This window comes from Colius striatus, chromosome 1 (genome assembly GCF_028858725.1).
Source record: "Colius striatus isolate bColStr4 chromosome 1, bColStr4.1.hap1, whole genome shotgun sequence".
Classification (NCBI taxonomy): Eukaryota; Metazoa; Chordata; class Aves; order Coliiformes; family Coliidae; genus Colius; species Colius striatus.
Genome location: NC_084759.1, coordinates 30092111 through 30114963, shown reverse-complemented (window position 1 = coordinate 30114963; position 22853 = coordinate 30092111). Strand labels below are relative to the sequence as shown.

Sequence of the window (22853 nt, the reverse complement as noted above, 5' to 3'; positions counted from 1 at the left end):
TGTTGCTGTTACAAGTTTCAACAGTAGTTTAACCAGCCACTTTCAGGTGTGTGTACTGCTATTTAGACTTGTTACTAAGAAGTGTGACAAGCAGCTGACACCTTCAACGGTCTTTCAGAAACCTCCTGTTAAAACTAAGAGATGCACATTAGGGCAGAGATGGAACAGCATGGTGATGTTCTCTTTGCCAGACTGGGAGAAACTGCTGCCTTCCCAAATGGCCAAATAAGGCATGGATGGGATGCATCATCACCCTATCAAAGACTGTATCTTTGTACTACACTTTTTAAAGGCAGGGATGGTTATCAGTGGGGTGATGCTACACGAGCTTTTTATTTTGTCAGCATACAGAATGGCTGAAGAGGCATCACTGTTTGAATAGCTACAATCAATACATTTCAGTAGTGTCCAAGCCCACTACTGAATAGAGACCTGCAGCTACTCTCCTATCTCTCTTTTATATTTTTAAAGCACCATTTCACTGCTACAACAAATCCTTTCCTTGGCAATCCTGCTTCCTCACTTTTTGGATAAATCCTCAACAGTGACTCACTGTAAAGGTTCAACCTTGCTGTTGCCTCAAAGGTTTTATACACTGACGATTTTTGACAGTGGAAGCCTACTTGTGAATTGCAGGCACTCCTCTGTGATTCACAGCCACAGTACATGTCCCTTAACAACAGGTCTGAGCAACATTAAAAGGTAAAAAAATCCACCAAACTGCAATTTAAAAAAAAATGGACTATACTGGCAAGCTACAATTCAGGCTTTCAATGTTCTTCCAGCTTCTCTCAGCATGTGAGACTTCATCTGCATTTTTTCCAGAGTCCTCACTGCTTTGATCACCAGTAACTTTGAAGAGCAAGAGATAAAGACAACTGCATGCTTAGAGAGCTACATAAAGGGCAAACAGTTCCTTTTCAGTCACTAGGAGATTTAATTCTTGGCAGCAATGGCAGTGTGTGTTAAAATGACTATCAAGGGATTTCTCTCACATCTGCAGCTTCCAATGTGCCTTATCAGGTATCTCTTGCCTAAATATCCTGTGCTGTTTCAGAGTCCTGATATCAGTGGCACCCTGCTTCCCTCCATGTTCTGCCCACAGCAGGTTTTCCCTCGATGGCAGAGCTATATGCTGCTTATTTACAGAACCACAAAAGGGTAGCCCACCTATCTGCTACTGCTTTTGAGTACTAAAAGTGACAGAAGCTTCAAAGTTTGAGGTTTCTTTTATACTAAAGAAACCTACCAAGTTTCTGAATAGGATGCTTTGCAGTTCTGTTACTGAGAACAGAACTGTTAACATCTTAGATTCATCCTTACAAACCTCTTTTTACCCTTCTGAGACACCAATCTGATCTTGAGGGTACCAGTGCTGTCACTTCCTCAGACTGATCTAAACATGCCTACAGATACGAAACCTATGCACATGCAGGTTGCAGCTCAACATCACTCTACATCTTCAGTCACCAACACCCTTATCAACAAGGCCTCTCTTACAGTATCTGAAGAAATTGTGTTCTCCTTGACCAGAGAATGGCAGCTCAATAGCAAAAGGGGCAGCAAAAGGAGGAAGGTTAAAATAAGGCTGATAGGATCACACAAACAAAACCTACTGGATACTACCAAAGGGAGGGAAGAGGGAGGAATAAAGATTTTGTGCTTTGCACAGCTAATTTTAGGCACTTGGTTAAGTTGTCAGCTCTTTCCCACCAAAGGCAGTCATCACCTAAATGTACACCAGGGTACTTCTATTTGCCTTATTTCAGCATCTACACCTTCTCAGAGTGAAACACTCACTTTGCTGTTCTCAAATAGCCTGCTTTAACTTTTGTGAGGAGAACCCTCACAAACATTGCTGCTCTCATACAAGAGGCATTGCTTTAGCAGTAAGACTGTTACCATTTCCAGCAGGGTTGGCCGGCGCTTGGGCAGGAGAGGTAATGTTTTCTTGCCCCAGTTCTCAGGCTTTCTGGGGGGACGTGTTTTTGCATTCGAGCTCCTCAGCGTCGCGCCTGCATGCTTCTGATTCGGGTTTCGGTTCCGAGGGATTGGAGCAGTTTGAGGTGCATTTCTGAGAGCAGCCTGGTTTGTCTCAGCTTTTGTTGCAGTCTTGACAGGGACTTCTTAAAGAGAAAGAACACACTTTCATGTCAAACTTAAAAGCCTCTTGAACATGCTTATATCCCCATGCACTGGCAGCTCGTTAGTACTATTCTTGCTCATATAACCTGGTGTGAAGATGTTTAAAGTTTACTGAGAGGAAGGGAGGGGTTTGTTTGGTTCTTTTAAAATACACACAAAAAATATCTCTTAACATTCACAGAAAGGAAAACAACATACCTAGATTCTACAATACAAGAAAAATAGTAGTAAGAGATGAACAAGATTTTCAGGCCCTTGTCTTATTATCACTTAGCAAATACACTGCTTTTGTCCCACAATACAGCCTGCTGCAAATTTGGCTACTGAGAGAATCATGACACAGTTATACAGGGCAGAGGATGCTCAAGTTCAATTCCCTGCCTGCTAGATGCCCTCTGTAACTTTGGGTAGGCCATCTAGGGCAAGCAAAGCATAGTAACTATCTGCAGAAAATAGAAGCAGCAGCACTTCTGTACTATACATTAATGCACACACTCAGAGAGAACAAAATCCAAGTGCTAGAGTTCATGTCTTATTGCAACATCCAGCAGCCTTCTATGGAAAAAGCCCTTAAGGACATGGAAATTAGTTCACAGGCTGAGCGTAACAGCTTTTTCCTGGCACTATTCAAACATGATTTGAAGTGAGATTGAAGATAGGCTGAATTTTTTTCCCCCCAACTAAGGGAAAAAGGCTTGGGAAATTTGATGACACATACCCTAACCAAAGATATTTATGCACCCTCTTCAACCCAGCACATGCTGCTGAGAAAAGGCAAGCAGACGGGAGAAAACCTCTACCAAGTCCTTCAGAAAACTGTTTGGGGCTTTCTAAAGTATGCTCTAGGGCCAAGGGGAAGGTTTAAAAAAAAAAAAGGCATTAATGCAGCAAAACCAAGTGGACAGGGCCATCCCTGTGCACTAGCTGTCTGCACAAATGCTGTGTTCTGTCCAGGTGCTCTTTCAAGACCAGGAGCTATCACTATACTGGGAACAAGTAATGGCTCACCTAGTAATCCTATTAGAAATCAATAAACATTTTGATAGCCAAGTGTTTTGGAGATATAACCACCGAATAGCCATTAGATTTAACAAACATGTTAAAGTAAGCCACAGCTTACCTGTCGTAACTTCCTCTGCAATACTTTTGATTACTCATAAAAGTTTTTTTCCTCAAAAAATTTTAAGTACTATAAAGGTTCTGACTGATAACCTGCAGCCTTCAGCAGCTGGGCACACAGTCATGAAGACCTGACACTGGACTACTGCACTCATAAATGCTGTATTCATGAATATACAGGGGCTGGACAACAGGAAGGGAGATGGCAAAGGACCAAATTCACACTCTTCCCAAAGAAGGGTAATTTGCTATCAGGTTTTATCATTGCTTGCAGTCCACAGCAGTGCAGTGACACAGGGTAGGAGGGGAGAGGACATGCTCATACACACCTTCTGGCTCACTGTCAGACGCGCTCCCGTAGTTGGCCGACAGAGAACTCAGGGCAGAGGTGACCTGCTTGGGAACAACAGTCAATTCCAGCTTCCCATCTTTGTCTGCTGTGTCATCCTTGTCAGATTCTGCAGAGAAAGAGAGAGAAGGCAAGAGGAGTTCTGACCAATACTGCATGCCAACAGCCAGCCTTGCTGCTAAATCTCACCACTACATAAGCCCAACATCAGTCACGCTGTGGCCTGATCAAAATACCCCACCTCTGCCAACCCTCTACAGACATTTGGTGGCAAAGTCATCTCACCACTGGTATACAGTCCTGCCAGGAAAGCTACAGCAGCAAAAAATTCCCAGAACAAAAGCTTGGGCTTTTTGGTTCTCTCTTCACATACTGAACGTAATTATAGGTTTCATTATCAAGTATAGGTAAAGAGAGAGAGAAAGGATTTCATAACTTGTTTCAAAGTCTGGCTGGATTTAGTCCTGCGGAGGCAGGGGATGGAGGAGAAAGATTCAAAAGATAATATTGGGAAAATAGGAGGCAAGGGGATGAAAAATGCTGAAATTCAGGATACTAGGAAGGGAGAGCTCTACCAGATAAAAAAAAAATCCTGGAAATAAACATGCAAAATTGTGGTGGCTTTAGTTTGCAGCAAAGGATCTATACACACTAAAATATTAGAAAGACTCCTGCATACAAGTTTCATGTGTGCATACATACGTGTGTGTGTGTGTGTGTATATATATATATACACACACACCCCCCTCCACACACAACAGTACAGGAAACATTTTGAGAAACCATCCTATTGAAACTTCTAGAAAAAGACTTGTTGCAATATTCTTTTTAACAAGGAGTTGTGCCCTCTCCCATCCTCTCTCTGTCCAAGCCTGCCTCACAGGAAAGCAGTCTCATACTTCTTAAGAAATTTTACTGAAACAAGTGCTGTTTGAGATGCTTCTTTTGAAATCATAAATGTTTCCCTATTCTCTTCTAACATACCATTAACAACTGGCAGTTTGATTCATTGGAGCTTACATCAAATAAAATTCCTGTGTAATCTCTAAATTACTTACCTACCTCTTTTTACTTTTCAGATCTGAGAAAGGTTGATTCTCAGATTTCATAATCATACCAAGTTGCATTTACACTGGAAGCTCATGCTAGAAGCAGTATATTTTTCTAATGGAGAATACATAGCACCTGCACATACTTAAGCAACTAAAACCAGCATTTACTTCAAGTTATTTTGATTCATTGCAGCTTTTTTCTAAGTCATCCAAAACATTGAGTGTACACTGAGGTTGGGTGCCTTTTCTTCTTATTTCTTTACATTTTAAAGAATCACTTTAAAGAATTTGCTTTTTAGCAAAGCAGGAAAATACATTGACTGGAATACTCTCATGGTTTGACATGACAGTCGTTTCTGGTAAGGGGCTGTAAAGATGGCTCCTGTAAGAAGTTGCTCAAAACTCTCCCCAGCTCTGAGCCAGACCCACTTCTGAGGCGGAGCCAATTAGACGCCTCCACTATCACTTTTTAAGAAGAAGCCAGAAGAGGAGGGTTCTTCCTGTTCCTTCTCTTCTTCTCCCTCTTCTTTTTCTCCAGCTGGTGGTGGTACAAGGAGTGGGAAGAGAATCAACCATGCAGACCCCAAGGTCAGTGAGGAAAGAGAGAAGGTGGTGTGCTGGAGCAGAGACTCCCCTGCATTCTATGGAAAAGACTAGTGAAGCTGTGATTTGTTTGTATTCTGCTAAAGATGCCGCATCAAGTGTGGAGATTCACTTTGCTAAAGACGATCCCAAGCCAGGAGCAGTGACTTACTTCATTAAAGACCCCATGCCAGGGGCAGTGACTATGGCTGGAAGAGGCAATGTCCTGTGGAAGGGACCCAGCATTCACAGAAGCTGTAACTGTGGGGAAGAACCTACACCAAAGAAGCTCATTAAAATTATGCCCAGAAGAGGCCATGTCCAGAGGCAGGGACCCTGTTTCTGCAGAAGCTGCAACTGTGGTGAAGAACCCACACCAGAGATATTCAACAAGGACTGTGTCCTGTGTGAGGGACCCTGTATCAGCAGAAGCCGCAGCTGCTGGGAACAACCCACACCAGAGAAGTTCGTTAAGGACTGTGTCTGGGGGGAGGGATCCCATGTTGAAGCAGAGGAAGAATGCCAGGAGTTGTCTTCTTCTAAGAAGAGAGAAGCAGCAGAGCCCATCTGTGAGAGACTGACCACATCCCCCATTCCCTGCCCCCCTGAGCCGTTGGGGGGGGAGGAGGTAGAGATATCGGGAGCAGAGAGCTGGGCCCAGGAAGAAAGGAGGGATGGGGGAGGGAGATCTTAAAGTGCTGGTCGTAATTTTCTCATCATCCTGCTTTCTTTTTGCTTTTTGTTCCGTTCTGTTTCTTGTATGTAATAGAATAAACTTTCCTCTCTAAGTCGAGTATTGGAGTCTGTTTTGCCCAGAATGGTAATTGGCAGCGAGCCTTCCCTGTCCCTGTCTTAACCCACAACAACCTTGCTTATCTTTTTACTCCCATTTCACTGGGGTCTCCACCATTCTAACTAGCGTGGGAGTGAATGGGGGGCACCAAGCAAGAGACTGTCATGGTGCTTCTTTGCTAGCTGGGCCAAACCACGACAAACACCTTTTCTCTTTAAAGAGTAACACATTTGGAGGAAGTGTCATGTTACTACTCAATCCAACTGACTGCTTCTGGTCAGTAGATCCCTCAAAATTTTACACCTCACAGACTCATCATCATACCTTGTTTCTGTTTACAAATCAAGAGGAAAGTTGTTTTCTCTCTCCCGTTCAGATTCTTATCTTTGAAGGAACTAGCCACTTAACAGAAGCAAATAAATTCACTCTAGAGAAAGAGGTGCTGCTGTTAGAAAGGTTAAAATACTCCCAACAAAATGTACCAATACAGTAAAAATCCAGTTGTACGTTGGGTTCTTCTTAATTCTACTTGGTTATACTGTGTCTATTATTATTTGTTATGACTGGATTTTTCAATAGTATCAAAAACTGCAACTGGCTTTAATAACATGTAATAGCCAACCACATTCCTCTTCTACCTATTGTAACAGAAATGACTAGCAGTACTTTGGTATAATTAGACTTTTTAATCATTAAGTAAAACACAGATGATGTGGGGAAATATATTTAAGCATACTTAAGTTTCCCAACACAAAGAGATTAGTGGAACAAACAAATTGCATAGGGATGCTGAGTCCTTGTTCCCACTAATTGCAGATTATGTTTTCAAGAGGAAAAATTCAGCATTAGATGTCTTTCCAGAGAATGCATTTGAGCCTTGTTGCTAAAAATAGCTAGAGTATAAGTCAGCTTACATGTCATAGTCTAAAAGTACTGCATCACTGCTGACTACATTATAAATATTTCTATCTGGAGAGTTTATATTGCTGCCAGCATGTGGAAACAAGACATTCTCACAAAAAAAATAAATAAATAGAAACCTAAGCAGCTTCTTCAGAGAACACATACGTGTGAGGAGTACCAAGAGTAATAACACAGCAAAAAACAGAATTAAAATAAAAATACTGATATTTTAAAGTAACTTGCTTAACTCACACAAGGAAATCCATTTGTTTCCACACTCAAAACACTTTTCTTTTCAAAACCACCCAGGGATATTTAATAGTGTGTAAACAATAATTTGATTGTTGAAGAACTTTATTCTTCTCCTGGCTTTATAAAGGTTTTCTTATTTTGCATCTTAGTTTAGCCACCTCAATTTGGCACATGTCCCTTAGACTATTGTACAGTATTTACACCAGAAGGTGTAATACTGCCTACAAAATTTATGGCAGCACTTTCAATACCCTGTCTAGCAAGCTAAACTTAAAAGCTGTTTCTTTTCCCTCTCTTTCCTAAGGTTACTACAGCATCTCTTCCCTACAGCCTGCACCACTTTCCCTTTGCTGACTCTCCCACATGTTTTGCACAAAAAAAGAATTCCTAATCAGGAGACTACAGGTAAAATAAGATTATTATGGTAAAGTACCTGTTAAAACAGAGACATAATTGCAGTAGTCCCTTAAGAGCCCAGACATCCTCTTCAGTTTGTTAGCTAAATATTGATTTAAGGCTACTAATGCATTTTTAAAACATACAAAGCTCAGGTAACTAAGCAGCTAGTGTGGCTATTTTTCAAATCCAAGACACACCTACATCTTGCTTCCCCAATGCCTTCTCCCCTTCAGATTAAGCAGGAGGTGGCCAGACCTTCAGGAGGTGGCCGGACAATGCTGCTGATGGGAAGTAGAGAGTAACAGCTTTATCTGCTTTTGCTGTGCTTCCCACACACATAGCTTTGCTGTTTCTTTATTAAACTGCTTTTATCTCAACCCAGGAGACTCTCATCTTATTATCTCCCCTCCCTGGCTTGCTGAGGAGGTGGGGGATAGAGTGGTGCGGTGGGCACCTGGCATCCAGCCAGGGTCAAACTACCACAGTTTATAATACAATCGAGTTGGCTTGCAAGCAGACTTATGTAGAAATGCTTAATGCTGGAAATATTTCAAACATTGTTGTGTCAGCCTGAATCAGAATTTTTCTTCCTCTTGTATGACTTTCCACTTCAGCTTCTTTTCAAACTGTATCTCAGCCAAGTCGACTTGCTTTAGCTCCTCCTACCAGCACATGTGGACATGAATTCAATTAGACAGATAAATACTTCAAAGACCTCTAGATTACTAAGACAGTTTTCTCCATAACAGGCCAAGCCTACTAGGGAAGAAGATCCCCGAAATGCAAGATTCACCACCGTTCATTTGGATAAAGCACAAACCTACTCTTTCACAACAATCCCACTGGGAATTTTCTTAGGTCATGTCCTGAATCAGGATCGATCTCTATGGAAATTTCTATCTAAAAGAAAGTTCTAAGTGCAAGTTTTGGGCACAAGCATGTTGCACTACCTTCAAGCTTACAACTCTTGTTTCTGGCACTATGTTAGCCACTGTATAGCCATCTGGGCTTTTTTGGTAGTAACAATGAGAAGGTAAATATGACAAAGGGCTCCACAGTATTATTCTCTAAAAATACTGTAAAGCCTCACATAAATGCATCAACCTTCTACTAAGAGAGTTTTCCCATTTTAAACATGCAGTTAGCTCTCTTTCAATCAAGGACAAAGCTTATATGGTTTTGGAAATCCTCAGCTCTCCCCAGAAGCTGCTGATTGGGCACAAGGTCAGCAACAGCTTTGGAAATACTACTTAAAATCAAAATTCTCCAAGTTCCTTCATCTTACCAACATCACTGTTTGCCAGAAGACTGAGAGGGTCCATGTCCTTCACACATGGCTGAGCTGCCAAAGCCTGCTGGTTTTCATGTTCCTTTTCACACGTGCTATTTTCCGATCCATTGGCTTCATTTTGAGTTCTATGTACATTATGTTCTCCACCATTTTTCCTAAATTTCTTCCAGAATGGGCGCCTTTGTCTTCTCTTCTGCCTTCCTTGCTGCCCAGGCCTCTCTTCATTTTCTGGAGGTTTCCACATCCCCTTCATTTTGCTGGAGAATACAAATACAAAGTTCAAACAAACAAGCTATGAGAATAAAGCAAGTGATGTAGCCAAACAGCTCAGGCAAAAGGCACCTGGGGTAAACACATTCCTTGATCACCTACAGTGTAAGGATACGGTGCTTTCATTTCACATTACAAAGTCGACAAATATTCCCTTCATCTAAGCAGTTAAACAACTCATTCAAATTAATCAAAACAGGGAATGTGGAACTAAGAGGGAAGCATCTACTATAAGCATATTTCCAATCCTTAGGTCTCCTTTTTCAAGTTACAGCTCAGACAAGGATCTTGCTGCACTAAATCCATTCAAGCCATCTAACACTATCAGGTGCAATGACTGCCTCCAACTAATATGCCATTCACCTTTTTCACTCCAATGGAAAAGCATGAAAAGAAACTTCTATCAGGACAATGGATTTTTAAAAACCTGAACCAAAATACAAGTCTTAAAATACAGTCTTAAAATTCACTTGTGTTCCATAATCTTCCAGGTATCCTATAAACACAAAACACATTTATAGGAAGGTACCTAGAGAGTGGAGAGCTTAAACTCTCTAACTATACAGATACAAAAATAGATGTGACTTAGACAGATAAACAAATACAGAAAGGACAACCCAGGCTTCCTGAAACCACTTATGTTCCACAGAAACTTAATTCAGTAAAACAAGACTGCAATTAATCATCAGCATATTACAAACACAAAACGACATACAAGATTTACCACCCTGAATGAGCCCCATGCCTCATTCTGCACAGTACTCTCAGCCTCACCTAGAGCTAGCAGAGCAGAGGTCCCGCTATCCCTAGTCTGTCACCCATATAACACCATACTTGAGCAAGAGCTTCTTTCTGAAGCTTCTCCATGGATCTAGAGTTACACATCTGCAAAGTCACACATCTGAAAACACAGTCTCAGAGGTGTATTTCTAACCTGGTAACTCTTCACTGATAAGCAGCCAGTGGAACATGTGAAGAAAGAACAAAAAGAGTGTAAGAGCAGGGAGAATGATCACCTTTCTCCTTGCCTGCTTTATCACTCAGAGATCTTCTCCAACTAGAGATGTTCAAGACACTAATGGTTTTGTGTCTCGTGCCGCAGGATGCTGTTTGAATATGTGGCATTCCTGAAATCTTGCAGTAAAGTGTTAATATTTTGAGAAAAAGGTTTTTTTTTCATCTGCCTTCGGTTTGGTATCTACGATTGTCATTTAGTATCCCCATTCTTCTCCAGTTACAAGAAACAGTATGTAACTGTATTCTGTTCACCTCTTCCCACACATGCAATTTTTTTTCTAGACACCTATCCCACAGCCCTTCCCAGTCAACCACTACATTGCTTGTATAGAAATGTTCTCATTGCAAACATTCCTCTCTTCCATACCTTTCTAGCCTAAGTCCTTTCTTGAGAGAGGAACAGAGTCTGTCATAGCATTCAAAATGGTTTTATATCGCAACAAAAACATATAATTTCACTCTCCAGTCATTTCATGATAGTGTCTAACACTGATTGCTCAGACCTGGTCACATCATCCATCATAGAGCTCCTGTGCCACAAGAGGCCAGTCACCACCCTCCTGTGCATCAATCTCTCATCCGCCAAAGGAGGCTGATATAAGCTCCCATAGCTCAATTCCATCTAGACAGAGATCTGAATTTCTGAATTCAGGATGTTGTTATATACCCTAGACAATATTGAGCAAATAGAAGCTCCATCAGAGCGCTGTCCTTAACCAAGAGTTAAAAACAACATTCCGATTTCCCTGGGGCCTCAAACACCCAGAAGGAAACCCCAAGGTCACAAACACATCCCAACAAATGTCAGCCTGGCATCTGCCTTCTGCCTTCCCCTCATGAAAGATATACTACTCCTCACTTCCCGTTCAGAGGGGATGGAGAGCCACATGCTGTTAATCAGCTGTTGCAAGACACCAGACAGACTACCAACATGGTCCTTCTGCATCTCTGATCTCACACATGGGGATGCTGAAAACTATCAGTTGTAAAGCACTTCAAAGAACCACAAATGGAAAGTGCCATAGAAGTGTTAACTATCTAATCCTTTCTAAATCTTATTTAGCTATTTGCTTTAATAGTACTGCTTGCAGACAATAAGCTGCATTCTATTTTTGCCTCATGCATCAGCAAATTTGCCAGATAAGAACCAATTCCAGAATCTTCACTGTTGATTTACAAAGCAGAAATGACAACTTTTTTGATGGTTCAAGTCCATAGTGCTATCAGCTTAGGGAAGGGAAAAGCAAAAAAAAGAGATTTCTAAAATCAACCACAGTTAAAGGTCATTAAGTGAAAACAAACAACCTAGAATTTTGAAGGTTTTTGCCCTCCAAGCAATTTTCCCAGATCTAAATTTACTAACAAACGTTAATAGTATGGAATTGCTGATGGCCATTTAATTACATAATACATCTGACTCAGAGCCACAAGAGCTACTAAATAAACCTGCAGACACCATACAGTTTGTTACCATGACATGCAAAACACATCTTTACTCATAAGAATCTCCAAACATTGTATTAACAGATGTTTGCAGCTTTAGTCCCAATTCCTGGGTTTGGTTCCACGGGACCAAAGCACTTCTGCAACTTTATGTACTTTAAAAGAAGTTTTACTTCAATCTTTTATAAAACTTTCTTTTCAAAGTCATAGAAGGCAAGTGGTTAGAGGGAGTGGGTAAGAGGTGGGTCATCTGAGGGACTTGTACTAAGGTAATTTGCATTGTCACCATTTAAACAAATGACACTAGCCTCACATTGAATGCTATTCTGCCCTAGCTCAACCAATTCACCACCATGCAAGTTTTATTTTGTTTGATGTCATCTCCTATTAAACAAAAAAAAACCCAAACTAGGCAAGCTTCAGTTTCACTTTCATGCATCAACAAATGGTGTTTAGCAAGAGCCACTTAGAACTGAGCCTGCTCCTGCCTTCCACCTCAGTCATTCTAGTTTAAACAAATGACGTTCCAGGAGTGTGGATCACTATAACATTCTTTTAAGAAAGGTCTTCCCACAGGCCCTAAAGTAGAGCTAATCCCTAAAGTAGAGCTAAAGAAGTTAGCTGGTTGCACATAACACTGAGGGGAAGAGAAAAGAATAAAGATCCAATCAGAAGGTAATTTACAATGTGAGGGAGAGAACAGATAAAAATCCAAGAAGAGTAAGGATTAGGCTCAGAACAAAGGTAGCAGATAAAGATGATGGAGGATAGAAAAAAAGTAGAAGCACTACTTAAGCTATGAAAATAAAGGTAAACATTCCTCCCCTTTTCACTCCATTATTGATTTATCATTTGAGAGAGTAAGAAGCCAAATCCACTCACAAAAATCTCTCCTGTTTGTCTTCAGGCATTAAAGTATTAGACCATACAGATTTATTATGTTGCATGACTCCCATCCCCATTATTTCTCTCTCAGAGACCAAAGTTATATTGATCTACTGAATGGCCACTAGAATGTGATTCTATCAAACAAACCAGAGTGCAGAATTGAACAAGAACATCAGATTTCTAATATAAATTTTGTTTAATTTAACTGAAGTGGACTATGAAGCCCTGTAAGCAAAAGAACACTACATCTGCAGTTTGACAAATGACCCGTCCTCTGTTAAAGGGCAGCTAGATCATGTGTAAAGTGGAAGTAGCAAGTGTTGGGAGACCACAGTAAAGAGAGCATACTTCTGAACTCATTAGGAGGAAAGAAACACACTTGTTTCAGAACACTTACCCAAACTGCTGGGTAGTCAGCACTTCACCCCGTTCTTCCTTCTGCATCTGCACCGCCTTCTTCTTTTCAATGTTGGCCAACGTAGGGAAATTTCTAGGAGGAAAAAACCCAATTCAGTAGCTCTTAAATGATTTACTGCACTTTATCAATTCCCCTTCTACCAAAGCTGTATCCTCTATAAACATAACAGATTTTTTTTTTAAACATTCCATGGAAGTTTAACAGACTGTTTCCTCCTTAAAAAGGCATCGGTGAGGAAAAGAAATCTGACTGCACTTATGCTTACATGCTCAGATACAAGAAAAAAAAAGGATACCAAATTGGCATGATCAGACTTAACAAACCATCAGAGAAGCTATACATAAACAATTCAGTAACGCACATAGACCCTCCACCTGCCCCTACACATAACAGCACAATTCAGTCCTGCAATTTTATTTTTATGGTGCTTCAATTAGAGTATTTGAATGATTTTAAAGTATGTATTTAGCAAACCAAGTGCTGAGTTCTTGCATTATACAAAGAAAGTTATAAGAACAGCTTCTGAGTGCATAAGATTCCTCTAATGTGACGCAAGCTTCCTCTCAAGCAATACTCGGTATTGTGCTTGCACACTGACCTCTAGTTCAGCAAAATTACTGCCCCTTTTTAATTCCAGCTTCAAGAAAAAATTGCTAAGCCATGCAGATCAAAACAATTCTACAGTTATAAACACCTCCCAAAATACCCCTCTCTTCTATTCCCCACTTCCCTATGGACAAACACCACGCTGGGTCCAATAGGCAAAGGCTGCTGCAAATCACTGTCAAAGCCCCAAAATGGTTATGCTAGTTCCTCTGTAAACATTAGTTTGCTAAATCCCAGTGCTTTGAGAGGAAGGTGGTAAATGAGAAACACCAGTGCACCCCCACTAGCTTCTGGATAGAAACACAAAGTATAAATATTTGATAAGCCCTATTAAAATGGAGTAACGAGAAACTTAAAACAGCTACTCACTCTATATAGCTATCAAAAAGGACATTTATCTGTTTTTAAATATTTAACCTTATCATATGCATCTTCCCCAATTTATAATAGGAATGTTAAGTGCCACATTGATGCACGTGAGTTTCAAGGAAGAAAAGATGAGAAGCAGCATTTCCTATGAGACACACCTAAAAACACTCCACAAAACTTGTCTCCCTTAAGAGGACTTGAACACAATCTGCCAGTATCTATTTTCATTAGATTTCTGGGAGAAATCCATCATACAGCTCAAGTGAGCACAGGGGTGTGGTGTTTTATCTCTGCTCTTCCCTGTTAGCTACATTTGCTCATCCATGTTACAAACACATCCAGCACACAGCAAGTGTGCGATGAATTATTTAATCTCAAGAGCTTCACATTGACAAAGATCCCCTATGCTTGGCACCTCTCCAGAGTTTTAGGTGCTTTCCTTCAATCAGTAAGGCTCACAGTCAGAGAGAGCTATAAACTAAGAAGCTATGCTCAAAAGAGCCCCAAGCTTGTCTTTAAAAAATATATATATTTCTAAGACTTAAAAGAAGACCCCTAATTCTGCAGCAAAGGAGTTTTCAAAGTACTCCTGTAGTTATACTGATTAAGAACATATTCAGACATGCTCTCACAACATGATTTGAGACATGATTGCCTCCCACTTTCATTCCTATGAGTTACCACTCCCTCCACCAAGCCACCATAATGGTCTCCATGACTGCTCTCAGTTCACTGCCAAGGCAGATAGGTTTCTCTTAAACCACTCTTCCAGTTGACACAGGCAGTAACTAAAGCTAAAGATAGCTCAAGTTGTAAGTCCAAGTAGGCCTGCAAAAACAGATCTGAAGGCATCTGTAGCTCCTCTCAAACATTAAATAGCATTTTACTCACTGCCTTTACATTATGCAGAAAATGGACCTATTTTGACAGTGCATGTGCACTGATTCACTTCATTCAGAATGAGCATCTGCTAATTTACTCTTCCATTTGAGGACTTGGTGGGCAGTAAGCTCTAGATATTTGAGTTGCCAGGTCACCAGCCTCAGTACAAGGAGGACTGGGTTCAGTCCTCCCCAGGTACTCTGCTGTGAGACAAGGAGGCTGGGCAAAGCCCACTAGTGGGTCCTGCTGGGACCCGGTCACCTAAACCCCAGTCAGCCCTATAACGAGAAAATGGACCAAAGAGGTGTGGATCAAAGTTATCCAACCACTCCAATGTACTAGCCCCAGTGCAATTCCACAACTCATCAAGTACTACAGTCCCAGTACAAAGAGGTTCTGCACACCTCCTAGCATCAGCTTAGATCTATCCATGAAGGCAGCAATACTCAAAGAGAGGATTTTATATATATATATATATACAGAGAATTCTCATTCAAGAAGGCCAAATTTAGTTGACTGCTCCTGAATAGAGGTGGGACAATGCAGAAGGAAGAGCTTAGACTAAATCCCTCCACATAAAAGGACACTAGTTAAAATCTGATGAGCTGACTCATGACTTCTTCTCAGAAGGCATGCTCCCCTTCTCCCTTAACAAAAGGAGGCTCTTAAAACATTATCCACAAATACCTCTGAAGCAGAAGTAGCCCAGCACTTAGGTCCTGCAAACAACTTGTCAGAGACTGAATATAAACTGCTTCACCAGTCACCACAAAGGCTCCACAAACCTAAGTAACTTACTGTAAAAGAGGGAGTTTTAATCAGGATGTGATGGTCTGGCCCAGTAGATTTCATGAAGGAGCCAGTACTGCCCTGAAGGAGCCAGGTAGCCTCATTTCATAGCAGCTGCAGTTTCCAACCATAGGCATTTCCATAATTCAAACTGTTTTTCAGGCTGAATATATTACATATACACCAACAAAGTCTGGAGATGGGGAATGGTGACACAGTGCATAACCACTTAACATCTGTGCCTTAGTGAATAGATATTTTTTTCACCCAATAAATGAGTGCAGTAGCCAGAGCCATACATGTTTTACAGGCCAGTGTACTCTTATCTTGCTCACATAAATGTCAGAATAAACTAGCTCTTAGCAAGCAGTGGAAAAACAGAGCTTTGCCAATGCCTAAGAGAAGAGACTTTTCTACAGCAGTTTAGGCAATGAATTTCTGAGCTGACAGATATACAACTTTATGATCTTTAAAAGAACAACACCGTGATCAAATTCACTCAATAATTTCTTGAGCTGGTCTTGATTGCATATGTAAAACCAACAGCAAAACAGACATGGATAGCCCGAAGGGAACAAAGATGGCTCAACAGAGAAATTATAAAATCTTGGTTTAAAACTCCCAGGCACTTCAAACAATGCATCTCCAGTGTGATTTTACCACATGTTGGCTGATGCAGCTTTATTGCTAATCCACTCCTGCAATTCAGAGCAGACTTTACTGTCTCTGTTTACCTCCATCTACACATTCCTTCTGCTTTGCTTCATCTTCTCCAATTTTACCAAGTACTAAGAAATTCTTCTCCTTATTACATATTTAACTGCTATGAATGGAGGACTGGGGAAGATTCCAAGCAGCTCTAGGATTGCCATTATTCAACTACAGAACCACAAATTAATTAAAAGTGGTGTGATTGATAGTACTGGCCTTGATTCATTAAGCATGTGCTCGGCCTATGGGATACACTGCAAGGAAATGCAGCAGTCAGTGTCTAACTGAACAAAAGAGCCCCACAAGATTAAAGAAAGTGGGGAGAGGAGAAGGAGAATTTACAAGCAACACATAAGATCAAGAAAATCCTCCAATACTATATTAGGACCTTAACAAAAGTAAGTTTAACGATTCACTTTAACACTATAGCAGCCTTGCCACATTCTTTCTAATAACCTTTGCTAAAGAAAAGTTGGTCAGAAATAAATGGGTTAGCAGAACCCAAGTATCACTTGGGAAGAAGGGAAGACAGCAATACCTCATTCTGTCACATTAAAGAAATGCACTGTAGACAATTCCCTCTAAGCTCACATTTAAGAAAAAATATGCTGAAAACAGCACACTTCTCAACACTTGGAAGGGATAGGACAAATCAAAACAAGAAAAGTTGATATCAGACTTCACAGCCATCTGTTTGTAAAACACAGGGAAACCCTGAGATCCTGTGGAACTTCATCTCTATTGCTGTTCCCTTAATTAGATTGCCTGGCCCAGCAGGTCCAATGGGACAGAAACCATTAAAGAGTCTTTTAGGTAAGTAGATACATGAAGGCTGCAGCAATGAACAGGGCATTGTACAGAATCTGACAGGAAAACAGCATTCCAACCCAGCATACTTCATCCAGAGATACTCCTTACCAGCTCTCTCCCCCTTCTCTTCCCTCCACATGAATAAGGCTGCACTTTAAATACAGCTTGTTTCTAAAAGATTTTAAGCAGGATACACAACTGAGCAACACAGAAGCTAATTAAGAAGAAAAAAACCCCTCAACTCTGTAAGTAATTATTTATAACGGCTGAAAGAACAATCAAGACAGGAATGTTAGCAGCATGGAAACACACATGTTAAATCACCACAACCTAATTAGAAACAAACTACTAATGGCCTAAAAAGATTCATTCTTAGCTCTGAGTGGAGCTTCTGAAAAGAAAGAGGCTTTTTCCTGCCACCATAAACCAAAACTGCCTAATAGCTCAGACTCCCTCTGGTGTCCTTTTTTTTTCCTGTACAATGCAATGTTTACTGTGAGTCAACAACAGACCTTCAGTTCTAAACTGATGCTTTGCTGGCGACCCAATTAGTGCTTCACAAAAGTTTCAGCTGGGCTTCTCTCTTTCCTTGCCCTCCCCCTTTAATTAAAAAATAGAAGGATGTTAGTACAGCTTCCTTGCTGTACAAAGAGTAACAAAAGCCACCCAGGTAGTCATTCTACATCCACTCATTATAGCTAAACGAGATGCCCACAGAAGGACTGAAGTACCGAAATAAACCACAGCACTACTCCATCTAGTGGCCTTGGCTTAGAAGGTCCTCAACTCTCCCAAATGCTTCCCAAGACGGGAAAGTGTATAAAAAGTTGAAAACCAGTAACACTGTGCAAGCAAGCAATGATGTTTTTCCTTGTTAGAAAATTAAGTGTAGGCCACCACACAGGCAAATCTAAGGAGATCTAGGGTTTTGATAACCCTATTAACACATCATATTGAAAGTAAAAAGACATGGAAAAAAAAAAGACAGCAAGATGGAGACATGAAAGCAATAAAATCCAGACCCTCAAGTATTCTTTGAAAAAAGAAAACCTTGGAACTAAAAGTAACCTAACACCCAATTTGTAGATGAAATTTTTGTCTGGTTAACTGTAGCATTTTAAACATGGAAGACATTTTTGTTTCTGTATCAACAAAAGCTGGTTTTAAAAATAAAACTGGAACGTACAGATTATCTTCCTTTGTAAAAAATTAACAGTAGGTGCAACAGCTGACTGCTGTGATGTGCTGACAGTGATAAGGCTTCCCTTTGCCTTTCTGAAATTTGCAGGGGAAAAAAGCTGAAAACACGTCCAAATGAAAGTTAAAACTTGGAAGGATGAATTTACATGGGGAGATATTTTGCTTCTAAATACAGCAAAAAGTGATAGAAGGCAATGAAAAAAAAATCCCCTAACAGACACATTCCACTCATTTTCCTTTTTTTCACAAAGCCACTGTATAAAAATTCAAAAGGGAGGTCAGGTTCAAAGCAAGAATGCATTAACACCACTTTCTGGCATAAATGCAAGCTGGATTAATCAGTAAGACTGCAGACAGTTGGGCTGATTTTCATTTAAAAAAAACCCCAGGTGACAGCACACTGCCTCAGCTCATCACCAGTGACCTTGAGATTAAATTTGTATTATTTCCCACTCTGCATATAGGACTCTTGCTCATGGAAATAAAACTCTTATACTGATCACTCACAGGACTATATGATAAGTCTGGGATGGAAGTGAGAAAAGCCTACAGCACGTTTCACCTGCTGAAGAGGCTAGATTTTAATCTTTTCTACTCTCAGGAAAAAAAATAAATCAGGGGGATATGGAAGTGCACTTCAGTGCTGATCGACAGAAAAAAAAAGTTACTAACAGTTCACATCACAGAATGAGAAGTGAGAAATATGGCTTGCATGGGAACTTTACCTTGTACCCTAGGTAACATGCAAGTTACACACTACCTGAGAGATCATCACTCATGGATTCCATTCTCTTTCAGTAGAAAAGAGTCAAGCAGTGCAGAAAGTTCTTAAAAATCAGGAAAACTCCTTGCTGGAGTCTACTGGTACATCTTAAGCTGTGGAGTCAAAGAAAGCACAGCAGCAACCATGTGCTGCTACTGCCTTTCAGCTGCCATCTAACGATCACACAGGGAAAATACAGTAAAGCAAATGCACAGGTCACAAGTCTTACTCACTTTTTCCTTTCTTCTCTCCATCTAGCGATCTCTTCTGGACTATCTAATTTTATTCTTTTAGCACCAGGTGCATGTGCCTAAGGAAAAAGCATTTCATAGGTGTTGAAAAGGGGAAGGAAAAAACACAGAAGGGAAAAAAAACCCCCAAAATATCACTCTGTCAGGTCTAGGAGTATCACACTATTTTCATCTCCAAAAGTATCAAGACTGCACACAGTAATTATAAAATTAATCAATGAAAAAAAACCCAAACCATAGTATCTAACATATTTTCATCCACAGCATTTTCTTACAACAAATTCTACTCAGAGGCAATCCATTTTCCTCCCAGAAGAATGAAAGCAACCCTCTGAAGAATGAGGAAAGGGACTACAGTAAAGACTGCATAGACCCACATTTTGGGACCAGGGGAATACGTACATTCCTCCAGTGTATCTGAACTATCTTCTCATGGGCACTGAAATTGCAGCCTTCCTCTGTGCACTGCAAAATAAGAGAGTGAACTGAAGAGACAACAAATTACACAAGTAAACTAGACAGGAGCATTCAAGTACACTTCAAACAAACTCTGTGCCAGATGCCTGTGCAGTTAGTTATACAGAACTTAAGCCACCCAGTTTCAGAACAGACATGACCACAAAGACAGTCAGAAGGAATAACGTACTTCCAAATTTCAGCTGGCTTTAGAATACTCAGTGATGCCAATATACCTGATAATTGGAGATAACATAATGTTAACCTAAGAGAAAGATTTGCAAAACTCCAATTTTAAATGTTGATACTTCTTTGCAAGAAAGGAGTGAATTTTTAAACTATATTCTTTTATAGTTTAACTATAAAGGCTTTTAACATAAAAATTTTACAAGCATAGTCATGACAATGAATTGATTCCTACCATCCTTCACAAGAAAGATGTTAAAATGCCTTAAGCAATACAACCAAAATTAAAGCTGAGACCTCACCAACACAGAATATCCAGAAAGAGTCCCCTGCTAATACTTTTTGTAGCTCTGGAATCTCTTTGCCAAGTCTTCCATTCAAAGAGTGAATACAGCTAACTACTTGTTCAAGTACAAAGTTTAAAATCAAAGTATAAATAAAACAAGCCAAACTCATCAACCTGTTTATGTTGTGAAATGTGTTCATCATACTTCTCCTGGTTTTTATAGCCACGGTCACAGGTATCACAATAATGAGAGAAAACTGGCTCTTTTTTCTTTTTAGGCTGTGGGGGGGAAAAAAAAGAAATGAGATCATCTCAAGATTGCAGTTACAAGATTACAAGGTATTCCTGGTTTTAATTAGGTGTAAAATACTTTCCTTATTTTTAATAAAGCCATCAATTACAACCTGTTTCAAAAGTTTCAGAGATAAACTTACATCACATGAAAGTGAAGTTCAAATCACTCATATTCCAAAGAGCCCTGCACTCAGCTTTTTCCACTACCTTTTCCTCAGTTATCCTTTCTGCAAACGTATCAGGCTGGCACAGATTTATCGGGGCCTGGGGAGAGAACTAGGCCACAGTACATCAACAATCTTCCCTATTAAGTCAGAACATGTGAGTCCTCAAAGAGCAGTAAGTGCTCAGAGGGCAGTAGAGATCCTACACACATCAGGGTGACCTGGCTGTCTGGTCCTGTTAACATAACAGAGTACCCAAGCAGCACCATGGGAACAACTTTGCTAAATTAAACCTGGGGCAGAATTTGTCTCAAGATTTGCAGACTAATTGTCCTACATTTCCCCCATTTGACAAGAGCACAGGGTTTCTGCAGTACCACGAGGCAAGTTCCACACAACAGATACCACTATAGGATCATAGAATGGTTTTGAGTTGGAAGGTACTTTTAAAGATCATACAGTTCCAAGCCCCTTGTCATGAGCAGAGACATCTGCCACTAGATCAGGTTGCTCAAATCTTCATCCAATCTGGCCCTGAACACTTCCAGGGATGAAGCATCTGCCACTTCTTTGGGCAACCTCTGTCAGCGTCTCATCACCCTCATCATAAAAAACTTCATCTTTATGTCCAATCTAAACCGACCCTCTCTCAGTTTAAAGCCATCACCCCTTGTCCTACTGCTACAGGGCCTAGTCAAAAAAATATGTCCCCATCTTTCTCACAAGTCCCCTTTAAGTATTGAAAGGCTGCAATAAGGTCTCCTTGGAGCTTTCTCTTCTCCAGATAGAGCAACTCCAACTCTCTCAGCCTGTCTCCACAGGAGAGGTGCTTTACCTTTCTCACCACTTTCATCACCTTCCTCTGGACCTGCTCTAACAGATCCATATCTATCTGGCACTGGAAACCCCAGTCCATACCTTTGGCTTGTTATTTTCATCTGGAAAACGTTTATTAAACCCAGGTCCTTGCTCGCCTTGCCATTTCTGAGAGAAATTGCCATTTATACCTTCAGAAAATAGGGAAAAAACTCAATTAGTTATATATACAGCTGGTAAAACACATCCCCTGCTACCTCATTTGGCACAGAAGTGCCTGCGGGAGACACAAGATGGGGCTGCACAACCAACACAGACAGTGGAGCACACGCTTGGAGGGAGAGAGTATCCTCTGTCCCTCAAGGGTTCGGGAGAGCCACAGGGTTTGAAAAGAGCCCATAGGCCCAAGAGATGAATTCCACCATGCTCCTCACCAGCGTGTGGGTGCTGTGGTCGCTCTCTGTAGGCAGATGGGTACCAGGCAGGGGGTGGCATGTAGCCCTTGGGGGGTGGGTAGCTCTTGGTGGGGGGGTAGCTCTCAGCAGGTGGTGGGTAGCTGCTGGGCTGCAGGTAGCTGCTGGCTGGCGTTGGGTAGCTCTCAGTGGGTGGAGGGTAGCCATTGGGCTGCGAGTAGCCTTCGGCGGGCGGAGGGAAGCTGTTCTCAGCAGGTGAGTAGCTCTTGGGCTGCGAGTAGCTCTCTGCAGGCGGTGGGTAGCTCTCGGGCTGAGGGTAGTTCTCAGCAGGAGGGTAGCTCTCGGGCTGAGAGTAGCTCTCAGCAGGTTGTGAGTAGCTGTCTGCAGGCGGGTAATTCTCAGGCTGCGAATAGCTGTTGGCCGGTGGGTAGCTCTCGGAGGGCTGTGAGTAGTTTTTGGAGGGCGGATAGCTCTCGGCAGGCTGCGAGTAGCTGTCGGTGGACGGGTAATTCTCGGGCTGCGAGTAGCTCTCGGTGGGCTGAGAGTATCCGTCGGCGGGCGGGTAGCTGTCAGCAGGCTGCGGGTAGCTCTCGGCGGGGGTATAGCTGTTGGGGGGCGGGTAGCTCTTGTCAGGAGGAGGGTAGCGCCCGGGCGGCGGGTAGGGCCCGGGAGGAGTCCAGAAGGCGGGCTCCCAGGGGGGCGGCGGGCAGAAGAAGGGTGGGGGGACCCCGGGCGGGGGGGGGCCCGGGGGCGGCGGCGGGTACCAGGCGAAGGGGTTCATGTGGGGCCCGAAGTGGCCGCCCGGGCGCAGCCTCTGCTCCGCGATGTGCTGCCGCGGCCACCGCCACCACGTGGGGCTACACCGCCGGCTGCTACAAAACACGTCACTTCCAGGGCTCCACCGCTCACGGGGGCGGGAACTGAGCTCGTCACGAG

At 41.7% G+C, this 22853-nt stretch overlaps 1 protein-coding gene across 1 annotated transcript in view; it reads right to left on the bottom strand.

Annotated features, from left to right (window-relative positions):
* Positions 1 to 22773, bottom strand: part of NUFIP1 (nuclear FMR1 interacting protein 1) — a 28052-nt gene extending 5279 nt beyond the window's left edge. The window contains exons 1-9 of the mRNA XM_062020483.1: positions 21939 to 22773; positions 21607 to 21695; positions 20405 to 20509; positions 19705 to 19767; positions 19285 to 19361; positions 12901 to 12993; positions 8880 to 9142; positions 3594 to 3722; positions 1903 to 2126 (exon numbers count right to left, since the gene is read on the bottom strand). Coding sequence (XP_061876467.1) covers positions 1903 to 2126; positions 3594 to 3722; positions 8880 to 9142; positions 12901 to 12993; positions 19285 to 19361; positions 19705 to 19767; positions 20405 to 20509; positions 21607 to 21695; positions 21939 to 22698 — 1803 coding nt within the window. The 5' untranslated portion in view covers positions 22699 to 22773. The remainder of the gene's footprint in view (positions 1 to 1902; positions 2127 to 3593; positions 3723 to 8879; positions 9143 to 12900; positions 12994 to 19284; positions 19362 to 19704; positions 19768 to 20404; positions 20510 to 21606; positions 21696 to 21938) is intronic.
* Between the last annotated feature and the right edge of the window lie 80 nt (positions 22774 to 22853).